This window comes from Ipomoea triloba, chromosome 1 (assembly GCF_003576645.1).
Source record: "Ipomoea triloba cultivar NCNSP0323 chromosome 1, ASM357664v1".
NCBI lineage: Eukaryota > Viridiplantae > Streptophyta > Magnoliopsida > Solanales > Convolvulaceae > Ipomoea > Ipomoea triloba.
The window spans coordinates 10,177,570-10,203,691 of NC_044916.1; the positions used below are offsets into that span (position 1 = coordinate 10,177,570).

General features: G+C 31.3%; 1 protein-coding gene across 1 annotated transcript; it reads right to left on the reverse strand.

The window, feature by feature from the left end:
- Nucleotides 1-3,796: 3,796 nt before the first annotated feature.
- On the reverse strand, nucleotides 3,797-4,217 carry LOC116027116. Its single transcript, XM_031268585.1, has 2 exons — nucleotides 3,915-4,217; nucleotides 3,797-3,841 (listed from the first exon to the last, which is right to left on the reverse strand). The coding sequence occupies exons 1-2, from the start codon at nucleotides 4,215-4,217 to the stop codon at nucleotides 3,797-3,799; spliced, it is 348 nt and encodes a 115-aa protein (XP_031124445.1).
- Nucleotides 4,218-26,122: the final 21,905 nt, after the last annotated feature.

Genomic DNA, 26,122 nt, shown 5'->3' on the forward strand with positions numbered 1-26,122 from the left:
GATATATATATATATATATATATATATATATATATATATATATATATATATATATATATATATATATATGACGAGTAACATTTATTGAATGAATATTTTATTCCAAATAATAATTAAATTAAAACATTTAATTATGCCAAAGACCTTGTGGTTTAGTGACACCCGGTTGCACTACCACATGGGAGGGGGTTGGTTCGAGCCTCAGTAGAGGCGCGAAAGTCTCTATGAACAGATACTATATTGTAATAGAGTCAACAATATTCAAAACAAAAAACACATTGTGCATTAGACTAATATTATTTGAAGATTTATAATTGGCAATTGTGATACTATTTCAATTTATTTTAGTGACACAAATTTCGCCACTACTTTTCAATATTTTAGTGACAAATACACTACCACTATTTTCAAACATATCAGTGACGAAGATGATGGCTACAAGAAATTGAATTATTGTATGACTTTAGTTAACACTAATGATTGTTTTAGAGTTAATTAACTTCTTTTGTCACAAATAAATTAAATACAACATTTGTTACCATGATTGTTGTCACAACAAAGTAAGTATTTGTTACCACTTTTTAGGTCATTGATAATCATTTTTTGCGTCAAGAACAATTCTCACAAATAAGTACAACTATTGTGACTAAAGTGTTGTCACAATAAAATAATTAATTGCAACAATTTTAGTTGTTACTAGATCAATTTTTTTTAATAACATATTTGGTCACAAAATGTACATTTATTGTGACCACTATTGTTATCACTCAAATACTACTTTTAGTGTACGTAAATATTGTCACAAAAGGCTTGAGTAATTGTGACGACTTTTCAAAAGTTGTCACTACTACAATAGTGACGGACGATATAGTGACAACAGGTGACGACTTCAAAAATTGGTCACTAATTTCAATAGTGACCAAAATCAATAGTTTTGGCGACAATTTCTATTGTCACTAAATGTAAAATTTCTTGTAGTCTACTCCTAAATTGTTAGTGGTGTAAATGTTGCCCCTCAATTTTCAAAATGGTACCCCTCTCAAGTGTAAATATTGCCCCTCAATTTTCAAAACGGTACATATATTGCCGCTCCCATACGGTACGGGAGGGGCAATATATGTACTGTTTTGAAAATTGAGGGGCAACATTTACACCACTAATAATTCAGAAGTGACATTGATAATTGACATATATTGGAGGAGCATAAATTACAATTTTCCCTTGTCATTATCTTCATCTTCATTATTTGTCTTCTTCCTTTTTGTTGGTATGTGTTATTTACAATTGGGTTGGTTATACATGACAACGTCATGCAATAAGATTATAATATAGGAAACTATGGATTTTCCTTTAGGTGTTTTGTTCGGTGTTCTACTACAATAAAAAAAAAAACTGCTGCTGGCTACTTCATTACCAAAAAAACCTGGACTATATGCTCAATTTAACTAGCTCAATCATCTAAATAGACCAACTTACGCTCGGTTATTTATTTATTTATTTATTATTTAAAGATATAAATTGCAAACAAATTAAAAATCAAAAGGAAATTAATGGTTTGTACTTTTTGTTTGAAGTGGTAACTTTCTACTACGATTTACATGGTCACATCAATTACATATTAACATTGATTATATTTCCCATTTGTCTATCTTTATAATACACTGTAGTACTATGTCAAGATGAATTACACAAATGTATGTGTAATATCTTTAAAATGTTATCAATTTATAAGTTCGGCACAAGCATACAATTAACAATAATTACGATCAAAACATGCCAGACCAATTCAATTTATTATCAACCCAAAAGCCATCATGCAGTAGTAATATACTCCATCCGGAGTTACAAAGGTAGTCTTCTCCTTGTCCTCCTCTACCATGAAAATTTGATGATATGGCGTTCATAAAGCTTAGTAACTCGCACCCGACTGTTTCATCTACCAATTGATTAGTTCGCGGCAGCGGGAATGAGTCCTGAGGGCAAGCTTTATTTCGTTCCGTATAGTCTGCGCACATCCATCAGGGGTTTCGAGGCTAGGACTACATTGGCCAACCACTCTGGGTACATGACCTCCCGTATATAGGTGAAGCATAATTTTCATACATGAAATTTATGAATTTCGCCAACACCCTTTTGATAGAGCTTGTGTTAAATTAAATCTATTGTGATATTTTAATTAATTTGATTATTTAAACCAAACCCACCGACATGCTCCATCTCGCTTCTTGCCTTTAGTTCTTCATTCATTAATTATATTCCTTAAATAACATTAGTACTCTCCCATCTTTCTCTTAGCTTCCATCATCACGCACCTATCTTAATGGAAATAAGTTTGTTATGGTGGCAATCAATAGCTTGTAGAACATAAAAATGTAAACATAGGTTGATATATAGATAGGAAATTAGGAATTAGTAAAAAATAAAATAGACATCTTCATTAATGAAAATAAGTTTGTTTTAACCTAAGTTTGATGTTTGACCTAATTTCGATTATAGCAATATAATTAAAATTTCCTTATCTATTTTATTACTTTTGTCATGCAATTATAGGATTTATTTAGAGCGTTTTACATAAAATTTCACATGTAAATTTTAAATTTGGTCATTTAAGATTTAAAATAAGAGTTAATTCCATTTTTGGTCCTAGATTTATAGGTGACATTCCACTTTTAGTCCTTTTTTTTCAAAACATCCACTTTTAGTCCTAGTATTATTGTGGCATGACCATTTTTGGTCCTCGCGATCTTTCAACTTTCAAATTTTAACCAAATGTGGTCATTTCAGAAGGACCATGACTAATTAAAATTTGAAAATTGAAGAATCACGATTGATTAAAATTTGAAAGTTGAAGGATCATAAGTGGTTAATTTAAAAGTTTAGGATTATACGTGACAGAACCACTATACTCAAATAACCCTTGATGGCATTACCTCATTAGAATAAATTGGCAAGAATTGCTCTTTGTCATCTATCCATTTCTATCTTCTATTGCAACGCACACAACTGTTTTAGTGTCTAAGATGGAAACTAATTCCAACGATCTCTTACCATGATGAAATTAACCCTTTTTACATTGTGAATAAGAAGTAGAATTAGGGGAAAAAGCACTTTTGGTCCCCCAATTATTATCACATTTGAAATGTTATCCCTATCTTTCAATTTGAACAAATTTAGTCTCTCAGTCATTGAGACGGTTGTCAATTTAGTCCTTCCGTTAGATTATTCAATTAACACCGTTTATACCATGGGCAAAGTTGAAATTTCACATTGTAGTGAATATACTAATAACGTTCACTTTCCCCCCTTTCCTCCGTCTGGTTTGCCATTTCCGCCCTAACCCGCAGCAAAGAAGGTTATGGAGCTTGCAAAGAAGGACCATTAAACGCTTTGCAGCAAGCTTTAGGCAAGTTGCGTGGCAATAACGCTTTTGGTCGAGACCGAGGTTCTATCATTTTTTCTTCTGAAGCAGAGCTCAATGATTACGTAAGCTCCAATGCTCTCTGATTTTTGATTCTTTGAATTTATCCCTTCATTCTCAATGGTTTTGAGGTGTTCTAAGATTTTTTGGTGTTGAGGATAATATAATGTCTTCTTTAAATTTAGATTAAAAGTCTGCAATATCGTATTCAACATGAAAGCATTACTCTGAATGAAGAGAAGCAAATTCTTAGAGAAATTAAACAAATTGAATGAAGGAGGGAAAAAGTTATTGCTAATGCTGCTGAGCGGGCAAAGATTCAGGAATCATTGGGTGAAAAAAAAGTCCATTCAAAGCCAGGTCAAGGTAAGACAATGCTTACATGTAACTTTTCAGTGCAGGATCACTTTGCTGTTGGTGCCCCTATATCCACAGAATACAATAATGAAATGCAATTCTAAAGAAATGCAGAGATGTAAAAGTCTAAATAAATTACCTGCTTATATTCAGTGGGTGGTTCATAATTTCCTAATGACTTAGATCTAGGAAGCAGCTTTAACTTGGGCCTCTCCAATGCTTCTGAAGGCACTGATGACTGTGGTTCAGGTTCACCGTGTTTTACAGCATATTGAACCCCATTGATAGTAGCTGAAGCTCTCTTTTCCGGGCCCTCCATAAACACAGGAGAATGAACTCTCTCATGTGTAGACAACTCCTTATTACTTGCAACATGAATCCCATCACCGAGAGCCAGATTTCTTTCAGCATGCATCGCCACACTCTTATTGTTATAATCCATCCCATCAACTGCATCACTCACGCTATAGGCATTCCTATCATAATGTAATACGGTTCTCTCTTCGTCTCTTGATGTTTAAGGACCTCTACTTCTGTTGGGAAGTTCATTTGTTGCTTTGAATGCCGCCTACCAGATGATACCTTATCAAGAGCACTGGCATGGGCCAACTTGGATGCAGTATCCAGAGCTTTCTGAAACCGAGGTTCGTTTGATCGCTTTTCTTCTTTAGTTTTACGTGTTTCAGTATTTCTACAATTTGAGTGACACATCGTTTTTGTTTAGGTGGATAAATTTGTGGCCCAATGGAGTAGCAACAAGTCGCTTGTTCAGGGATGACTACGAGAAGAGAATTTTACAATCGCTTGATATGAGGCAGTTGAGTAAGGATGGTAGGATGAGAAGCCGCTGGTATTGCCGGAGACGCCCAACGTGCCTGCACGAAGTGGTGGTGAAAACAACTCAGAAAGCGTCCAAGGAAGATTCTGCTCCTCCTCCGCAACCTGATGCTTCCCTGGCCTCGAAAGCTCAGAAAGACAAGAATAGCAAGCAGCAGAAAGGCGGGAAGAAGAAACCCTCAAAGAATTCCTTGGAGGTAACACTGTTTCTTCTGCGGAAATGGCAAACCAAGCGAAGGAAAGGGGGGAAAGTGAACGTTAGGATATTCACTCCAATGTGAAATTCCGACTTTGCCCATGGTATAAACGGTGTTAATTGAATAATCTGACAGAAGGACTAAATTGACAACCGTCTCAATGATTGAGGGACCAAATTTGTTCAAATTAAAAGATAGGGATAACATTTCAAATGTGATAATGATTGGGGGACCAAAAGTGCTTGTTTTTAATAAAAGAAATAGAATTACATTAGGTAACTAATTCTCATTAAATAATGGATTCCAGCGTGTGTTGGGACAATGGTTATGGATTCCCGCCCTATTTATTATGTCAACTCTTTGTCCTCAAAGGCCAAGCACCTTGTGCTCAGATGGCATGTAGTGGCTCTACCATTTGGGAGGTCATAAGATCGAGCCTTGGTGGAGGCGATACTAACCTTTTGTGTTTCAACAGGTTGAGAAAGTACGTATGAACACATACTACAATGTAATAGAGCTAGTTGTATTAAAAACAAAAATAAAAACGTCTCATTACAGCCGAGGGCCATACGTCTTACCCCTAACAAAAATAAAAACGTCTCATTACAGCCGAGGGCCATACGTCTTACCCCTAACAAAAATAAAAACGTCTCATTACAGCCGAGGGCCAACCGTACGTCTTACCAGTTTCCAGGAACATGGACTAACCATTTACTCCCAAGCCGATCGAGCGGACCCGCCCTAGTTTTCCATCCAACAATATTTTTACCTTCAGTTAACAAATTATGTATCTTTAAATATACTGAATGTACATAATATATATGTTAATTGTATTTACGTAATATGTTAATTGTAATGTGTACATAATTTAGTAATTGTAGATATATACATAATACGTTAACTGTAGGTATGTACACAATCTTAATGTCATTTTGGATCAACGTTCACAATGCAATGTGGACATGAAACAATTGTATTATATATATACGTAGTTCTTATCGCTATCAATTTCAAAAAATTTCCATTAATTGCTACAAATTAATTGATGAATTATAGTAATGTAACAAATGCATTATTTGAGCTTGTAACAAACGTACAAGGTAATTAATGATGGTTTGGCAAATCATTTAACCATCTAATAATTTCAGTTATGTTTTTTTGAATATCAACGCAACCCAATATATTAACTCATAAGGTTCAAATATCCAGGAATACAACGAGGTTATAGAATCAAAAAACACATACGGCTCATAGTCCGGATTGAAAAGAGACTTTCTAACTAAAATATGAGCAGAAGAGTTCGAATAATTTCAGTTAGGCTATGTATTAACAGTAGGACTTGTTCAATTTTATTTTATTTTTAGTACTCAAAACTTAAATTAAATATAGATTTACAACATCGATTTCGTCTTTTTTTTTGTAGTATACGTTCATAGCTACTTTCTCAACCTACTGAAGCACAAAGAGTCAACAGATGCCTCCACTGAGGCTCTCGAACCCACTCCCTTCCACAAGGGAGTGTACACCGGGTGCCGCTTGACCACAAGGCCTTTGGCTCGATTTCGTCTTCTTAATTATTAAAGAATTCATCGATGACTTTCTTCTATGGGGAATGGAAGGGTATTCATCATTTTCCTACTTTCATTAAATGGTAACCCCTCTAGGATTTCTGCAAATAAATGCTTTATAATTCTTTTCTTGCATTATTATACATACATAGTCCTTTAGCTATAAATTTCAATTTCAACAAATTTACATTAATTACTACAAATTAATTAATGAATTACAATAGTAAAAAATTTTGTGGTTTAGTGGCACCCAGTTGCACCTCCACATGGGAGGTAGTTGATTCGAGCCTCTGTGGAGGCGATATTGGCTCTTTGTACTTTACCTGATTGAGAAAGTATCTATGAATAGATACTACATTGTAACAGAGTCAATAGTACTAAAGAAAAAATCAGTTATGTTATTAATTAAAATTAGGACTTGTTCAATTCATTGTCTATATTTTTTTGCATTATTATACACACACTCATACATAAGCACATGGGTCACACTTGTGTGAGACCGCCTCACGGATCCTTATTCGTGATACCGTCTCACGGGTCCTTATTCGTGTGACTGGTCGGGTCGGGTTGAAACATCATGCAAATGTCATACTTATATGTTCAAATATAATACTAATCAAGAATACAATTTTTGTTACTTATAAGAGAAAAAGTAATACATTTTTCATAATAAGTAATGTTGACAAGTGCCCCTTACTTATAAGGGAAAATGTAATACTTTTAAGGAAAAATGTAATACTTTTAAATCGAAATGTAAAAGTATTGTATTTTCTCTTAAAAGTATTACATTTACCCTTATTATAAGTAACAAAAATTTTATTCATGATTAGTATTACATTTGAGCATATAAGTATGACATTTGTGCATATAAGTAATACATTTGCATTTTGACCCGACCCGTCTCACGGTGAGACGGTTTCACACAAGTTTTTGCCTAAGCACAAATGCATATATTTACGAGAACTCACTTCGTACAGAGAAAACATAAATAATAAATAATAAAAGATTAAAAGAAGATGAGTTATATATAATAAGTTCATTTGTCTTGTTTGCGCTTACAATTGTCTTTCCTTTATTAGTTTTTGCACAAATTATACCTCGATCTCCACCTCCATTCCCTATGGATATTCCCAAAGAAATTGTTAAAGATCTGTTAGAAGCTATCAAAAGTTGTATTCAGACAAATTTTTATTATCCTGATGCTCCTTGGCCCCAATCATTATTGGCGAAAAAGAATTGCGTAGAATCAGCCAAATGTTACTTTCATATTGAAGATTGTTAGAAATTAAACTTATTATTAGGACCAAATATATTGTATTGTATATGTTGCTAGCCTGGTATTGCTAGTAATAAATTAAACTAATATTTGTTTAACAACAAGGTAGTATATGTTCGATATACTTTCTCTAAGTATTCTATTGAGACAGAGTCAATACCCTATCCGTCACAGAGATGTCAACTAAGCACAAGGTGCTTGGCGATACTGTATTGTTTTAATTACACTTCAGTTTCATTTGACAAAATATGTTATTGTATGAGCTTTGTTTATTAGTTTTATTTTCCCACACACTAGTTTTACTATAATAACGCTAAAATATCATTTTAATTACAGTTCAGGTTCATTTGACAATATTGCATGAGTTTTGTTTTTTAGTTTCATTTTTCACACACAATAGTTTTATTATAGAGTTAATTCCATTTTTTGTCCTAGATTTATAGGTGGCAATCCATTTTAGTCATTTTTTATCAAAACATCTACTTTTGATCCTAGTATTATTATATTGTGACATGATCATTTTTTGTCCTTTATCAACAAATCAGTTTAAATATCATTAAATAGAATGATATTTTGGTCTTCAATTATAAATATTTTCAAAAAAATAAACATAAAAAATATACCGGTTCAACATACTTTGTATAAAAAAGATCGAAATGCCTTTGTATTTAACGATATTTCAACGATTTTGTTGCTGAAGGACTAAAATTGGTCATGCTATAATAATACTAGGACCAAATTAAATGAGGATGTTCTAATAAAAAAGGACTAAAAGTGGATTGTCACCTATAAATCTAGGACCAAAAATGGAATTAACTCTTTTATTATATATATAGTAACACTGAACTATAATTTTAATTACACTCCAGGTTAATTTGACAATATATGTTATTGTATGGGTTATATTTTTTAGTTTCATTATAGTAACATTGAAGTATTATTTTAATTAAATTTCAAATTCATTTGACAATATACGTTATTGCATGAGATCTGTTTTTAGTTTCATTTTCCTCACACATGCACAAAGCTAGTTTCATTATAGCAATACTAATTAAAGTATAGATTATCTTAATTATACTACAATTTCATTTGACAATATAAATATTTGTAATGTGATTTATCATTGGTTCGCGGTAATGATAAAAAATAAAAAATAAAAGAAACTTTGCATTACCATGTTAGATTATAATTTACACAACACTGTTTGAACAATGGTCCACTGTATGACAACTACTTCAATAAGTATGTATACACGCACATCCATTCCAAATTAAGCTACAAGTGTCCATCGACCAAACCATGCACGTTATACAAGAAAAATTATACAATGGACCAAAAAAGTCTACCTTGTGTGTAGACATTATATAATTCAAATTATGTATTTGTAATTAATATATTATATATTTACCTTCCGTTAATATATTATGTATCAGTAAATAAATTAAAACTATATAATATATTTTTTTGAAAAAGGTATATATAATTTATTAACGGAAGATACATAATATATATGTTAGTTGTAATGTGTACATAATTTAGTAATTGAATATATATATATATATATATATATATATATATATATATATATGTATGTATATGTATATAATGCGTTAACTGTGAGTACATAATTTGAATGTCATTTTGATTAGAGTCCACAATATAAGGTGGACATGATCATAGTCTAACAATTGTTTTATATATATGTAGTTCTTTATCATTTTACTATCAATTTCAACAAATTCATTTTACTATAAGTTAATTAATGAAATATAGTAACGTAACAGATCCATTTTAGCTTGTAACAAATGTACTTGGCAATTAACAATGGTTTGGCGAATCATTTAATCGTATACTAATTTCAGTTATATTATTTATTAATATTAGGACTTTCAATTCATTCTCTGTATTGTTTTGCATTATATACACACATTCACACATAAACACAAATGCAGACGTTTATGAGAACCCACTTTGTAAGAAGAAAACAGAATTAATAAAAAGATGAGTTATAATAAGTTTATTGATGTCTTGTTTGTACTTATAAGTGCTTTCCCTTTATTATTTTCTACACGAACTACACCTCCATCTCCATCTCCATCTCCTATAATTAAGAAGAGATTGCTATAGCTCTGTTAAAACAAATAAGAGATTGTATTCAGACATATTTATATTATCCAGATGCTCCTTGACCCGTATCAGTATGGGCAAAAGCTCATTGCGTAAGACCAGCGAAATGTCAAGTTCTTAATCAAAATTGTTATTATTAGAAATTAAACTTATTAGGACCAAATATTGTATTGTATGTTGCTAGCTAGCTATTGCTAGTAATAAGGTAAAATTTGTTTAATTCTCTACGATACACAAATATAATATATATGACACGTTTTTCATGATGTATTTTTTCCCATTAGATAACACACATTGTTTTCTTTCTTATAGGTGGAAATGTGGAATTATACCACGGATGACAACACTCTATTATATAATTTTGTTTAATTTAGTTATTTATTTTAAAATAATGATATTTTTTTAGTACATAAAATAATTATATTTTATCAAATAAATTAAATTTTTTAAAAGAACATACGCCTATTATATTAATTTTTTTAAATAACAGTATGTTTTCGTTCCTGACTAGGGACGAACGCAAAATGTGCACACAATCTACGTTCTTTTCACAACGGACGCATATTGTTCTACGTCTGTTGTACAACAAACATAAAAAGGTCTGTACAACAGACGCAGAAAGTTATTTTTGTACTAGCGCTTCTACATAAAAAAAAATTATGAACAAATCTAAATTTTCCATCAATTTGAATATATCAACCGTTAAAGCTTATTAAAAATTATGAGGAGAGTTGCCCCACTAAATAAGTATCTAAGGGTTTGTGTATTTGTACTACCTTCTTAATTGTTCTCTGTGTGGTGCAAAATGATTCATGTACTAACACAAATATATTTTACTCTAACATCTCAATCAATCATTATATTATTTCATGGACTATGCTCTATGTGTGAATCATAAATAAAAAGTATATTTTTAATATACTAAAAGTACATTATTTATATATGTAAAGTACATTATTTGAAATTAAATAATTTTTTATATATTATTAAATAATTTATATTAAGTATACAAATAATATATTTTTAATTTATTAAAAATGTATATTGTATTTATGGTCCACGTAACCATACTACACACAATAATTTGCCCATCTCAATGAATCCTAGTTTGTGTGTTGGCCCTTATTTGGATGGGATGGAATATTTTGGGCTAGGCATATGGATTTGAAGGGTTGTGCATGGGAATTGCTGTACGGATTGGACAAGAGTCAGGTTCTGATTTGATTGTTATGTCATAGACTTGGGTCTACCTTGTAAATTAGATTCGGATTCATATTCATAATTTTAGAACTCTATGCTACCAATTTTAGAATTTTATATTCACAATTACAGAACTCTATATTCATAATTTCATAACTCTATATTCAACAATATAACACAATTTTTGAATTTATGTAACAAAATTGTGAATATATAATTCAAAAATTGTGAATATTGAGTAATGTAATTTTGTATATTGAGATCATAATTGTGAATATATATTTCTAAAATTGTGAATATAGACCAGGATCCACTTTGCAAGGTAAATTAGAGTCCATAGCATAATTTGCCGTTCTGATTCGATCCGATGGTATATATGTAATCTGAACATTTTCGGACTGAAACTTTTAAAACCCAAATACCCAAACCGAATATGGAGCAATACAGTATAACACTTGTATTATATGTACGTAGTTCTTATTGCTATCAATTTCAACAAATTTCCATTAATTACTACAAATTAATTAATGAATTAGAGTAACGTAACAAATCCATTTTAGCTTTTAACAAACGTACTAGGCAATTAATGATGGTTTGGCGAATCACTTAAGCATTTAATAAATTTATGTTATTTATTAGCATTAGGACTTGTTCATTTGTATTTATTTTGGCATTATATACAACAAACGCATACGTTTAAGAGAACTCACTTAGTAGAAATAAAACAGAGGTAATCAACAATAAAAAGAAAAAAGAAAAAAAGAGTTATAATAAGCTCATTGGTATCTTGTTTGTGCTTACAATTACTTTCCCTTTATTAATTTCTGCAAGAACTATACCTCCATCCCCTATAGATATTTCAGAAGAAACTGCTAAAGCTTTGGTGGAATATATAAAAGGTTGTCATGAGAGATATACAGAACAGACATATGATTATCTTAGTCCCCGATCAATAATATTGATAGATATACGTTGCGTAAAAATAGCGAAATGTGACCTTCTTAATCAAGAGTGTTATGACTTTTCTTAATCAAGGGTGTAATAACTTTTCTTAATCAAGGATGTTAGGAACTTATTAAGACCAAATATTGTATTGTATGTTGGTAGCTAGCTATTGCTAGTAATTAATAAGGTAAAATTTGTTTAATTATCTACAATAAACAAAATATATATATATATATATATATATGATACATTTTTCATGACATATTCTTTCCTATATTAGATAGCACGGATTGTTTTTTTTCTTATAGGTGAAAAATTTAGACCTGGCAATTATGGACACGATTCGTTAACACGACACGAAACTGGACACGAAAATAACGGGTTAGTATTTAGCTTTAATGTGTCCCGAGTCATTAACGGGACCCATTATGTTTTGTGTCTTAACGGGTCGACCCGTTAAACCTGTTAAGAACCCATTTAACCCGTTAATATTATCGTGTTAACCCGTTAACACACAAACCTGTTTACTACCCACTAAGAACCATTGTCATGAATGAGATTACAAAAGATCATGAACATGACTAAGGATGAATTTACTACATTAGGCCAAGATCCTACACCAATTATTGATGTTCACCAATTTGAAATTTGAATTTTTATTGTGTTCAATTTTATTCTAAAAATTGTTATGGACTTCTTTAATTATGATTTTTGGATGCTATGTATCATTTTATGAATATTATAAATTGAATATTTTTTTATTTTGTTTAGTGCAATGAATGGTAGGTTTTATTTCTTTTTAGGCTAAAGTGTCATCCACACCATGAACTATATTGGATTATTCATGTCGCACCCTGAACTTTCATAACATATATTTCGATCCATAAACCATTAATTTTTTTCATCTAGCAATTTTCACAGGTTACCTACAAGTTACAGGTAATCTATGCTAACGTGGACTTCTTCTTCTTTCTTTTTTCTTTTCTTTTTTTCTTCTAACACCTTGACCATTCTCCAATATAAATAAATAAATAAATAAATATATATATATATATATATATATATATATATATATCCATGCGGTTCTCTCACAGCATCGCAATATAATGCCAAGAGCAATTGTCATCCATCACGTTCTGCTTGTATATAAAGAAGTAGCTATCATCCGTTCAATTTGATTTGAAAATAATAACAAAAGGCAAACAGTAAAGTATTGCATTCTTTAGTAATTAGTTTTATTATCATTCCAATTTGTAGTTCATCTACGTAAATACACTGTAAATCTCAATTGTGTGTATAAATAAGTTGATAGTTTTTTAAGATTATTATATTCAATATAAATTAACTACGTATTAACAATAACATAGAATAAGAAAGAATTCAAATAAACATAAAAATGAAAAGTTCAATTCGCATAAAATATTCAATATTTAAATTTAGAATCTGAAAGAACTCAAAAGCATAAAAGTGATGTGGAAAGGAAATGAAAATATTGGTTCAGCTGATATTTCTACATAATCAGAGAATGCATAACAATAGCAACTAAATCCATATCAAATGTGAAAAAGAGCATTTACGCTTTAAATTGACAGTCATTGGTGGAGAACAGACTTCTATCATGATTTTAACAAATAATATCTGCAACCATGGTAAAAAAAAATAGGCATATCAAGTTGATGTGAAGGTGTGAGCTCAATTCACATATATATAATAAGCAATTCATTTGCAGTCATCCATCACGTTTTGCAGTTCGTAGTCGTGCAGCTGCTGCTGCTTGCTGGTATCTGAATAGGAGGCGGCCACGACGAGCTGGATGTTGGAGCGGTCGAGGATTTCGGAGGAGTGGACGTTCAATGACCAAGCTGCTTTGGCGGTGATGAGTCCACAACCTGAAGCCACCATAAAAACAACAACTTAACCCCTCTCCATTATCAACCCATCATAATTGAAGCTAAGTATGTAAAATTAGAAAGTTCAAGAAATCTCCTAAAAGACAAAATCTCTGCCAAAAAAAGGAAAGAAAAAGCTAAAAACATGTGCCATGTCATCACAATATTGGTGGTTGACTTAAAAATTTGGGGATTGACTTTTAAAAAGATCCACATAAGCTAATAACATGTGGTATGTCATCACAGTAACCTGGAAAGCTGTAAAAAATGCTAGGCGGAAAAAAATTATTGGTTTATGGATCGAAATATATGTTATGAAAGGTCATGATGCATCATGAATAATCCGATATAGTTCATGGTGCGGAATGACACTTTAGCCTTCTTTATATATATATATATATATATATATATATATATATATATATATATATATATTAATAGGTTTAGCGGGTTTAAACAGGTTTCGTGTCATATCGTGTTGACACGACCCAAAACCTGTTAACAAAACGTGTCTATCGTGTCAACCCGCTTAACCCGTTAACAAATTGTGTTCGTGTTCATGTTAAAATTTTGAACCCGTTAATCTTAACGTGTCATGTTCGTGTTTAGCCTTATCGTGTTCGTGTCAACCTGTTAACGAACCCGTATACACGAATTGCCAGGTCTAGTGAAAATGCGGAATTATACCACGGATGACGTCACTATTAAAAATACGATTTGGGCATATTATTCCCCCAACTAGGGAATTAAAGGAAGAGATCTTGACAGAATTTCCACATATAAAATTGAGTACAATTTTGCAACGCGATAGCCCTTTGTTTCTCGAGAAGAGATGGGAAACATGGTCATGTTGTGAAAAAATAGACATAAGATAAGAAATCCACTCTTTGCTAATCTTTCCAATAAAATAGGATCAAACAATTTTCAATCATGATCCTTGAGTCAATACCACTCTTACTAGAGCTCAAACCCATTACCGCACTCACTAGAGATTGAACCCATTACCTCCCTATGAACCATTCACTAATGCCTTCATCAAGTTTTTAAACCCTCAAACTTTCATGGAAATAATGTCAAATATAACTAATTAATAAAATAGAAGCCGCAGTGAGATTAATATGCATTTTAAAAAACTTTGATACAAATCTATACTATATAGAAAAGTAAAATCCTCTCATTTCATTTTCCCACCCAAACTTTTGTAGTCAATTAATTAAATATTTTATTGGTCAAATAATTAATAAAGCTTATTTGGTAAGAAAATGTAAAATGGAAATAAACTAATACGAAATATCTATTAATTGGTAATATTGTTTCTATATTTACGTATCAATCAATACTATAAAAAGTAAAATCATCACCTTCAACTTTCCCGCACAAACTAATCACTACAAAAAAACCCGAAAATAGCGACGGACAATTTCCGTCGCTAAACGGGTAAGATCCGTCGCTAAACTGTTTAGCGACGGAAATCGTCCGTCGCTAGAATTTAGCGACGCAATTTTTTCCGTCGCTAAGTTTTAGCGACGGAAACGTCTGTCGCTACGTTAAAATAATCCGTCGTTATATTCGCTCTGACGACGATTTCGACGCTGATTTTTGCGACAGATTCACGACAGAAATGTTCGTCGCTACGTTAAAATAATCCGTCATTATATTCGCTCTGACGACGATTTCGACGCTGATTTTTGGGACAGATTCACGACAGAAACTTCCGTCGCTAAACCCATAAAATTTCCGTTGCTAAACTACTACGATGCCGATTTGATGACGAACTTTGCGAGGAATAGCTACGAATTTTTCCGTCGCTAGTTCGTTTTTATTATTTGAATTTGATGTAATTTAGCTACGATTTAGTGACGGAATGATCCGTCGCTAAAGTTAACTATGAATTTTCCATCACTATTTCGTCAGTATTTTATTTTATTAGATACTTAGCTACGAATTTACTATAATATTTGTCTGTCGCTAAATTGTAAAATTTTAAAAAGAATATACCCGCTAATTAATATCACATACCTGCATTAAACCTATAATATAATACATCAATAATATAATTGTAAAATATATTATATTAAAACATCCATACTCATATACAATAACAAAAGTAAAGTAATATAGTTATAAACAGTACCAAGTATCCATCGTTAGAAATAATAACATTCATACTCATAAACATAATCTAATTATCTCTTAGGTTTTCATCATTTGAATTAACAGAATGTTCAGCTTGCTGAGTATTTTGAGGTGGTGGCATAGAAGTGGATAGAATCCCATTGCGACGCAACTCATCCATCAAACTTGTAATCTGAGCTTGCATTTGATTTCTTTCAGCTTGTAGTTTAGCATCCATTTCAGCTTGTAGTTTAGCCTCCATCTCGGCTCGCATGGTCTCTAACTGTTGGTTCATCATATCTTTCATTGCATCTTGATGAAGTTGTGAGGTAGCAAATGAACCACAACTATTTCCATTGATAATTAGGATCCCTTAGTCCCTAATCCATAAATACGCTATTTTTTTGCCCCGCCAACAACATCCACATACAATTGTGACATGTTTATATTTGGTGACTCAGTTGAGTCTTCAGCTTCTTGTGTTGCAGCATCATGGCGTGCTTGTACTTCTTCCTACGATTAGTATACACAATAAAATAAGTATACAATGACATATAAGAATTTTATCTATTTAACAATATATGATTGGTTACGTTATACTTACAACAATTCTCTTTTACCTCTGATCAACAAACATACCATCTTTCTTTTTGTGCATTTGGGCACAAACAGATTTGGCTCCTTTTGAAGTTCTTCTCGCTATTAAACAAGCAAAAACAATAAAATGATACTTTCAAAGATCAACATCACATGGCCTTAAAGCCTAAATTATCCATCAACAGATTACACACCATTTACTAACATCTGAATTTGAAACAGAATATAGTGGCATAACAAACTACAAGGCTGACTATTCACTGAATTCAGTACATTTAATGACACAACAGAAACTAGAATAGGTAACTCAAAATAACATTTGGTTAAACAATTCCTCAAGAGGAAAACAAGTAAAAACACACATAAGATCCCATAAAGAAAATCTAAATGACATTAAAAAACTAGCATGACCATCCTAGTTCATCAACCTCTCATTTAATAAATAAAAAAAAAAACCAAAACTACATTTGACCAAAACTATATCTAGGCATCTAGCGACGAATCCTAAAATCCATCGCTACATTTCATTACACAAAAATTTCTACGTTTAATCTAGCGACGGATACGATATCCGCCGCTACAAAGCAAAGAAGAAAAATCTCGTCTGAATTCTAGCGACGGATCTGATGGTCCGTCGCTAAACTGTCCGCCGAAAATTAATCCGCTACAAAATATAGCGACGGATTTTCAAATCCGTTGCTAATCTGTAGCAATTAAAATTATCAAATCAACCCGCGAAAAATGCGTCGCTAATTTTTGCGCGAAAATTTACCGCTAATAGTAGCTACGTATTTAAGGACAAAAACTTTCCGTCGCAAACGCCGTTGCAAGTTCGTCACTAATCCGTCGCTAACGGCCTATTTAAAAAAAAATAAATCTGTCACTAAGTTGTCGCTAATCCGTTATTAAATTAGCTACGAAATGAGTTTGTCGCTAAATCTGTCGTTATTTTCGTGTTTTTTTGTAGTGAATATTATTAATTAATTGGTAAAAAAAAGTAATAAAGTTTAATTGGTAACGAAATGTTATTTACCAAATTCTAAGAATAATTAAACCATTATACGGAGTAATCGTGAGAATAATGGAAACAAATTCTGCGTAATTTTATAAGAAAAAATAATTTATTAATTATTATTTATACCAATAATAATAATTCAAATACTTATCTATATACTTCTATATCTATACTACTATTAATAAAAATAAAATCATCATTTGTGAAATTCACGCCCAAACAATAGTAAAGATAAAATGGAAAAGAAAAATTGATATTACTAATTGATTGAAAATATAAAAAGATACTAATCTATAGTCTATAGTATATATAAAAGTAGAATCCTCTCATATTATTTTCCCACCCAAACTTCGTAGTCAATTAATTAAATATTTTATTGGTCAAATAATAATTATATGGAAAAGGAAATGGAAATTAAGCAAATTGAAAAAGGAAAAGGATATTACTAATTGATTGAAAATTATTTTAAAAACTTTTTAAAAAATTAATTACACCTTCCTTTTGAAAACTTTAAATTATTTATACTTTAAAAAGAAATAATTAAACATGAGTTGTTAGATTTTTTATAATAATTACAATTAATTCATTCAAATATGGAGGAGAAAGAAAAAACTAAATGCGATATGGTAAAAATAAATATACTTAAGGTATAAAAATATAATTGTACATATATTAGTGTAATTGACTAATCTACTATACTAATAAGAGCCAAAGAGAGTTAGGCCTAAACTGGGTAGAAAAAATGGCGGTCAAATTATTTAATCAAATGGATGGTTCAGATGTTATTTAATCAAATAGATGGTTAAGATAATTCAAATTAATAATATTAATAGAAATTACCTAATTTACCCTTACTTTTATGATTATCCGTTAAGTTTTCCGTTAAATATTCTCTTCTCCGTTAATATTCCGTTAACTTTTAACTTACCCATTAATTTCTATAAGAAAGGTCTTAGGTTCGAATCTCATCTCAATCAAATTTGACATAATTAAGTTTCTCACTCTATTTTACTCTTAATAAATAATTAAATAAATTAGTAGCTAATTTAGAATTATGTGTCTACCATACCTTTATTTGAAAAAATTATTCATTATCAAAAAATTAAATTAAATAAGAGAAATAATTTCATTAGTTATATTGTCTTTATTTTCTCTCATGCAAAGATCCTTTACATTCAAATTTATCAATTGATATTCATTACATTGTCCATTATCTTATTTTTACAATATCTTATAATTAAATATCAAAGTTATAGTACAAAATAATGTTATATATTTATTTACCAAGTATTTTATTAATACTATGAAAAAAAATTAAAATAATTTGAAGCTAATTATATTAACTACTTGGGGATTGGTTGACAAAGAGAGTACTCAAATAATAACCCAACAAATTGAAGTGGAATCACTCTATTTTACTCTTATTGAATTAAATAAATTAGTAGTTACACCAAAAAATGATACATATGTATTTCTTTAATACCATGAAAAAATAAAAAAGAATAGTTTGAAACCAATCATATTAATTACTTAGGGGATTTGTTGACAATGAAAGTACTCAAATAACCCATTACCCAGCAAATTGAAGCGATAAACTACCTTTTAATATCTTTGGAATACATAATATTTTAAATTTTCAAATTTTTATTAATTTATTTAATCTTTTTCTTAAACTATGGATTTCTTTATCCACAATAACTTATTCAACAATAATGGTTGAACCAAATGAACCCCAAGCAGAATACCTAAAGGAAAGTCCATAGCTCCTATATCATAATCTCAATGCATGACGTTGTTATCTATGCTACCAACAATATCCGAATTGCAAATAACACACTACCAACAAAAAGGAAGAGAACAAATAGTAAAGATGAAGACTATGACAATGTTACTCAAAAGAGAATTAAGAACCACTTAGAAAAATTCAAATTAAAAGTAGTATTTATTTAGACTATCATTTTTAGAACAAATATTTAGACTATCGATTTTACAAGGTTGCAAACATTTATTTTAGTAATAATTATAATGAATTTTCTATATTATCTTGGATTCATATACTTTGAGTTAGATATTTAAATAAAAAAATTCGACATTCAATTACCTATGTATAAACTTCTCCTATATAATCTTGCATTGATATACTTTCAAATATTTATTTAAATATAAAGATTGGGCATTAACCCATTCGAGCAATGCGCGTATAAAACTAGTAATAATAATAATTGTCTAATAACTATTATGGTAATTAAGCTAAACATTGGTAGTTGAATTTATTTTTTTATAATAATTATAATTAAATTATTTCTCAATTTTCTCATATTTATTTTAGTAATAATATAATTATATAAGTCATATTACATATCGATCTTTTTAAGATAATTGTAGACAAACAAGTCATATATTATTAATTTAATTAAATAATACTTTTACACTAATCTTACAATCAAATAAATATACACGTTCAATATTAGAATTTTTCATAATTTCATCTTTATTTTTATTATCTAAATATATAATAAAAAATTTATCCAAGAATCACTGGGTAATTGGACAATTATTTGCTCTAATTCAAGCAAGAAAAACATCAGAAAACATAATCCATCCAACCAATTTTATCAATTGTGCTATATAATATTCGATGTTATAATTTATATAATTGTATATCGATCCAAATATTTTTAAAATATTATAACAAATTCATTCCGTGCAACACACGGGCGAAAATACTAGTAGAAATAAAAAACAATATTATCTAGAGCTTCCATCTTAAGATACTCATTATTATGTAGTACGGTGCCAAAACCCTCCATAATTTGTTTTTGGCCCTGTTTGGTAAATAATTAGCCTATCAACGAATTTTGTCATATTTGACCATTATTAGTTGTTTAATTTGGTTAAAAAATCAATATAAGTGTTTAGTTAATAAGCTTTTTGTAACTCTAAAATACTAAATTTCAAAAGGCTACTCAAATCAACATTTTCAATTAGTCTTTTGAGAAAAGAAATTATACCAAACGGCTATCAACTAACAACTAATTTACCAAACACTTTTCTACAATCAGTTAATATTATCAATTAATTATACCTTCTACCCCAATCAGCTAACAACATCAGCTAACAGCCATTTATCAAACAGGGCCTTTATTTTGATTGAACCCAAAACCCTCATAATTTGTTTCGAGGGAGTAAATTAGCCATTCTTTGTGAATACAATCCATACTCACTACTGTACGAAAGAAAGCTTGCCATGATGAATTGATGATAATTCATCGAAAGATAACTCTCCGCCTAGAGCTGAGCATCGAGCAAGTTCAGACTGATCGAGTTCACGGTTGGACACTCCAAGCGGATTTCAATTTTCATTTTGGAGATCCTATCCATTCAATTTTAAAGACAAATTCATAAGATAATTGGCCGAACTAATCCGACAGATATCCGGTTAATCCGCTGGATAGTTCGATTTTGCTATTAAAAAATGTAACTTAAAAATAAAAATTTACTTAATAAAAATTCATTTTTTTTTTACAATTTTACATGTTTCACAAGGCAGTCTATTACACATTTACATTCATACAAAATTACACAATACGACAATCACAAATTCAAACTTCAAAAATCAAAATTAAACTTACACACACTTTACAAATTACAGTTACAACTTAAAACTTCAAAGCATACAAATTTACATAATATAGAAACTTTGAAGTTAGAAACTTAGAATTTAGAATTTACAAGCAGATACTCTAGATAGCAATCACAGATTCACAACAGCATTCTCCATTCTCCAACCACTCAACCAGCAACAATCAACAATCAACAATCAACAATCAACAATAAGCATTTAGCACAACAAAACCAGTAATCCAGTATACCACTAATAAGTGATTATCTAATATTGAATATTCTATTCCTCTTCCTGATAAGTAACAAAATTAAAGTATAATAAGTTCAAAACATTGGGAGTTGGAACAATTGATTGAATTAATCAATTAAAGAGTGCTTAGATAGCTTTTTTCTAGATCAAGTTAGAATCGGGGGCAAATTGCTCAATGAGGATGGCATAAACACCACACTACATAGGCAACATACCAAACCCAATTCTATATATTCAGACATCATGGTGGAATCATCATCATTGCACAAGAAATCAAGAATTAAGTTATAAGTAATTAATAGGGACAGAAGAAGTAATATATGTTACCAGTCACCATTCAATAATAAAGGGGACAAAGGCAAAAATCACTATTGATATCTGAGCTCAATGGCAACAACATTTAAAATGTTACCAAGCCATGAGCACTTTCTAATTTCCAGTTCCTAGCCAAGGAATCATGACTCATGAGGGACATTGATACAATATGAGACATACGTTGATACAAGCAGTCATCATTCATCAAATATCAAAAGAACTAATCAAATGCTTTATGTTTTAATTAGAAATTTAGAATAAATAAGTAACCATACAAGAATTATAGACAGTAAAGATCCAACTCCAGAGTTGGATGTGATGCACAACTCTGCAAAACAAAAACACAAGTGTAAGTTAAAATAAAACAAGTAATAGTTATTAGTTAAAACATGCAAGTTAAAGTATTTAGCTTTCTCAATCCTTTCAACTAGGGTTGTGCATCGGTCAGATACGGACGGATCAGATTTCCCATTCATACATCCGATCGGTGTTCGATTTTAAAATTGGTCGCCCGATCCTTCATTTGTGTACGCTATATCCTATAGGATATTTTATTTCGGATTACGGTTATCCAAAATCGAATTTCGGATTGTGATCGGATATAATTAAATGTAATTTTAAAATAATCTTTAAAACATTTTTTAAGGAAAAAGTTAATAAAAATTGAAACAAAGTAATAATTACTTTACAATTTACAAATACTGTAATAACTAATAAGGCTATTCACTATTCAGCCTCTTCTAACTTCTAAGTTCTAACTTTCTAAATTCTAAGTAAACAAAATCATTTACAACTTAGAAGTTACAATTTAAGTTCAACTTACAAAATTCTAAGTTAAACAAAATAAGAATTTACAACTTACAAATCACAATTTATAATCATAGCAATTAGCAATCATATCAATTTACAAAAATAGAAGTTAAACTTTCAGCATTCAACAGTCGGCAGTTCAACACTTAACAGCAATATTAAAACACTACTCTACTCTTCTTCTTGTTAATATCAAAACTTAAAATAATATTAGGCAAGTTAACTACGTAAATAGTGAATTAAGTATAAATATTAGGTTGTAGCCATTAGGCTAATAGGCTCAGATTGCATTTTTCCATATCAAGTAAGAATGGGGGCAAATTGCTCAGAATGTGTTTTAATAGCACATTAGCAACATACCAACACCATTCCATTTATTCAGACAAGGGTAGAAGCATCATCATAGCCAGGCAATAAAACACACATTAATAACTTACTAAACAAAATAATGCATTAGAAGTTAAATCTGAGCAGAAAGCAAGACTACAAGTCAAAGGTATACTAGAGGCAACAGTTTTTTACCAGAATTCCATTAACGAGACATTAGTAATTCAGTTGGGCTCAACTCATCTAAGGGCAGCAACATTTCAACAATATAAAGTTACCCAGCCACTTAGATGAGGCAACAGCAAACAACATAACAAATTATTATATTAACATAAACAGTGGGGAAATAAATACATTACATGAATTGTATGCAACATTGATGGTATAGTATATGCAGCTCCAATGGGCAACTCTCCAAAACATAATAAGGAAATTAGAATAAGAAAAGAAAGAATTAAGAAACTAATTTTAAAAAATTAAGAATAAGAATAAGGGAAATAGAGAATTACCCTTCTCTAATATTTCAACTTCATCTAAGTTCTTCTCAATTGAGATTGGCTGATTTGGTAACTTCAATCAATCTTGTGCGCAAAGTAGGGCTTCCACTATTTTTGGAGTTAAGGAACTCTTAAATGCATCAAGCACCCTTCCACTTGTACTAAATGCACTTTCAGAGACTACTGTGGAAATAGGAATTGCAAGCACATCTCTAGCCATTTTGAGAGAATAGGAAATTTCTCAATATTGACTTTCCACCACCTTAAAACATCAAAACTAGCAGATTCATCATCCTCCACAATCTTTTCACTCAAGTAAACTTGCAGCTCAGTCTGCTTACTGCTTCCACCACCAATCTCCGTTCTTTGTTTTTGTAGTTAACTCTTTAACCTTGATTGATGCCTACTAATGGTAGGATTTGTAGCCTCAGACTGGATAGACTGGGTAGATGGTTTTGCCTGGGTAGAACTGGCAAGGTATGTAGTTGCATAGTCATTTTACAACTCAGTCATTGCAGCTTGGACCTTGGAAAAGCACGCTTTCACTTTCACTTCTCTATACAGATGGATAAATTGATATGGCATGTACTTCTCCTTATCCCTGGGGTCCAGAATATTGGCAAAAAAATGACAAAGTTCATTTTTTTTTTCTGGAACCCCCAGTATTTCTCAAACTTGTTTTTCATTTGTGTTCCCATTGCCTGTTAATACAAATCACATAAATACAAAAAGCATATAAAAAAAGTACAAGTTAAAACAAAATCAAGAAAATCAAATAAACACATTAAAACATATTACCTTTAATTTTCAGTCCCAACATCAGCTGTAACCATATCTTCCAGCAAGCAACTGAGATCAGAGATATCAGAGAAGAATGTGTTAGATGTGACATAAAGAGAACCATATATTCTCACTGTCATCTCATAAAAATTCCTGAGAAGCTTCACTAAGCTCTCCACAGAACACCAATCCAGATAAGAGAGAACAAAATCACCCAAATCAGCGGAAAAAGAGGGATCATTTTGCTCATATGCTTCAAACACCCTTTGATACAGAATTGCAGTGTTTAGCATAATGTAGGTGATGTTCCACCTTGTAGGGACATCTAGTTGTAAAGCTGATTTAGCTTCCACCCCAATGAGATCAACAAGATCTCTAAACTTTTTCAGCCTAGCAGGTGAATTCCTAACCCATCTCACTACATCCCTAACCCTTTTCACTAACACATCTACAAACCTCAAACTATCTTGGACCATTAAGTTTAGGATATGGGCTATGCACCTCATGTGCATGTACTGCACCATAATAGAAGAAGAACCCCAAGATAACAGCTTGCTCTTGAAAAACCCCATAGATGTATCATTAGAAGAAGCATTGTCCACTGATGAAGTAGTTTTAGCGGTGGTGGTGGAAAGTGTAAACGGAGAGTGAATCCTCGAGTGTCATTCTCTAAGGATGGCAAATTGGAGTTAAGTTAAGTGTGTGGCATTCAAGGAAGTTTGTAGAAAAGAGTTGCAAGAATCAACTAGAGCAAAAGGTAACATGGAATGGTGGTTTTGAACAAAAGGAAAGCAAAGGTAAAACAATCAATTAAAATAAGGAGGTGGATGCCTTTACTAGGTCTTATGCATGTGGTTCCCTAAGGTAGAATAGATGGAATGCAAACATGTTTCATTCAAAAAAGTTCAAGGCACATTCACCAAGTGGCGTCACCCTTGAACTCCCATTTCTTCAGTCGGTTGAGGCATTTTATCAAACACGTTGTTTACCACTCCTTCCAGACCTTGTCCTCTCGGACTAAGGGCAAGAATGTGGATGATCAAGATATCTCACTACCTCCACTTTCTCCCTCTTTCTACCTATCTTGGCCATCAATAGGCACAAATCTCATTACAACATCATCCACACATGAACAATTGAAACACAATTTCACAGCATCAATTCAATTAGATAATTCTATTCACATCATGCATAAGCCCTATCTAGGAGCATCCGACTCCACTAAGAAATTAACTATTCATTAATTGAAATTGAAAAGCAAAAGAAAAAGAAGATTGAGGTGCAAGAGATCAAGAGATGAAATTAAATGCAAAAGCTAAATGAAATAGGAAATTGCAATTGAAATGGACATTGTTACCTAGAATTGAAATCCAAAGCTTGATTTTCAACAAATACAAAACCTAATCTAAGCTCACAATTGAGAGAGGAAATATGAAAATAAAATGAATTCCAAGTGCTAAGATGTCTACCAAATGACTAAACCTAACTTAAATAGCTTTTCCTCCAAAGCACTCTTTAAAACCCCGCACTCTTTAAAAACCCGCACTGGAACTTTCTGGAAATTTTCCACGTCTAGTTCCACGTAGTGGACCTGTTCGTGGACCCTTGCGCTCTGATTTTGCCATTTTTGTCTTCATCAAAGTTGTATCCATTGAAGTTTCCGTTCCATGGACACTTGAATCACCTCATTTGAACACTCCTAGCTCAAGATATGCTCATTTTACCGAACTATCGCCGACATGCCTTTAAAATTGCAACTTTTGCTATCTTTCACAAATGCAACCACAATTAGTCCTTGTGCCTATCTTTTATCAAAATGAGCTATTCTAAACATGTAATAGGCTCAAGGGACTCCATTTATATCACAATATGTCTCTTAAATACCGCACAAAAGGTAGTATCTTTGGCACTTATCAAAGTTTCCACACTTTATTCTTGCGCAAGCCTCAATCAAATCAAGATCATTTAAGTGCCAAAG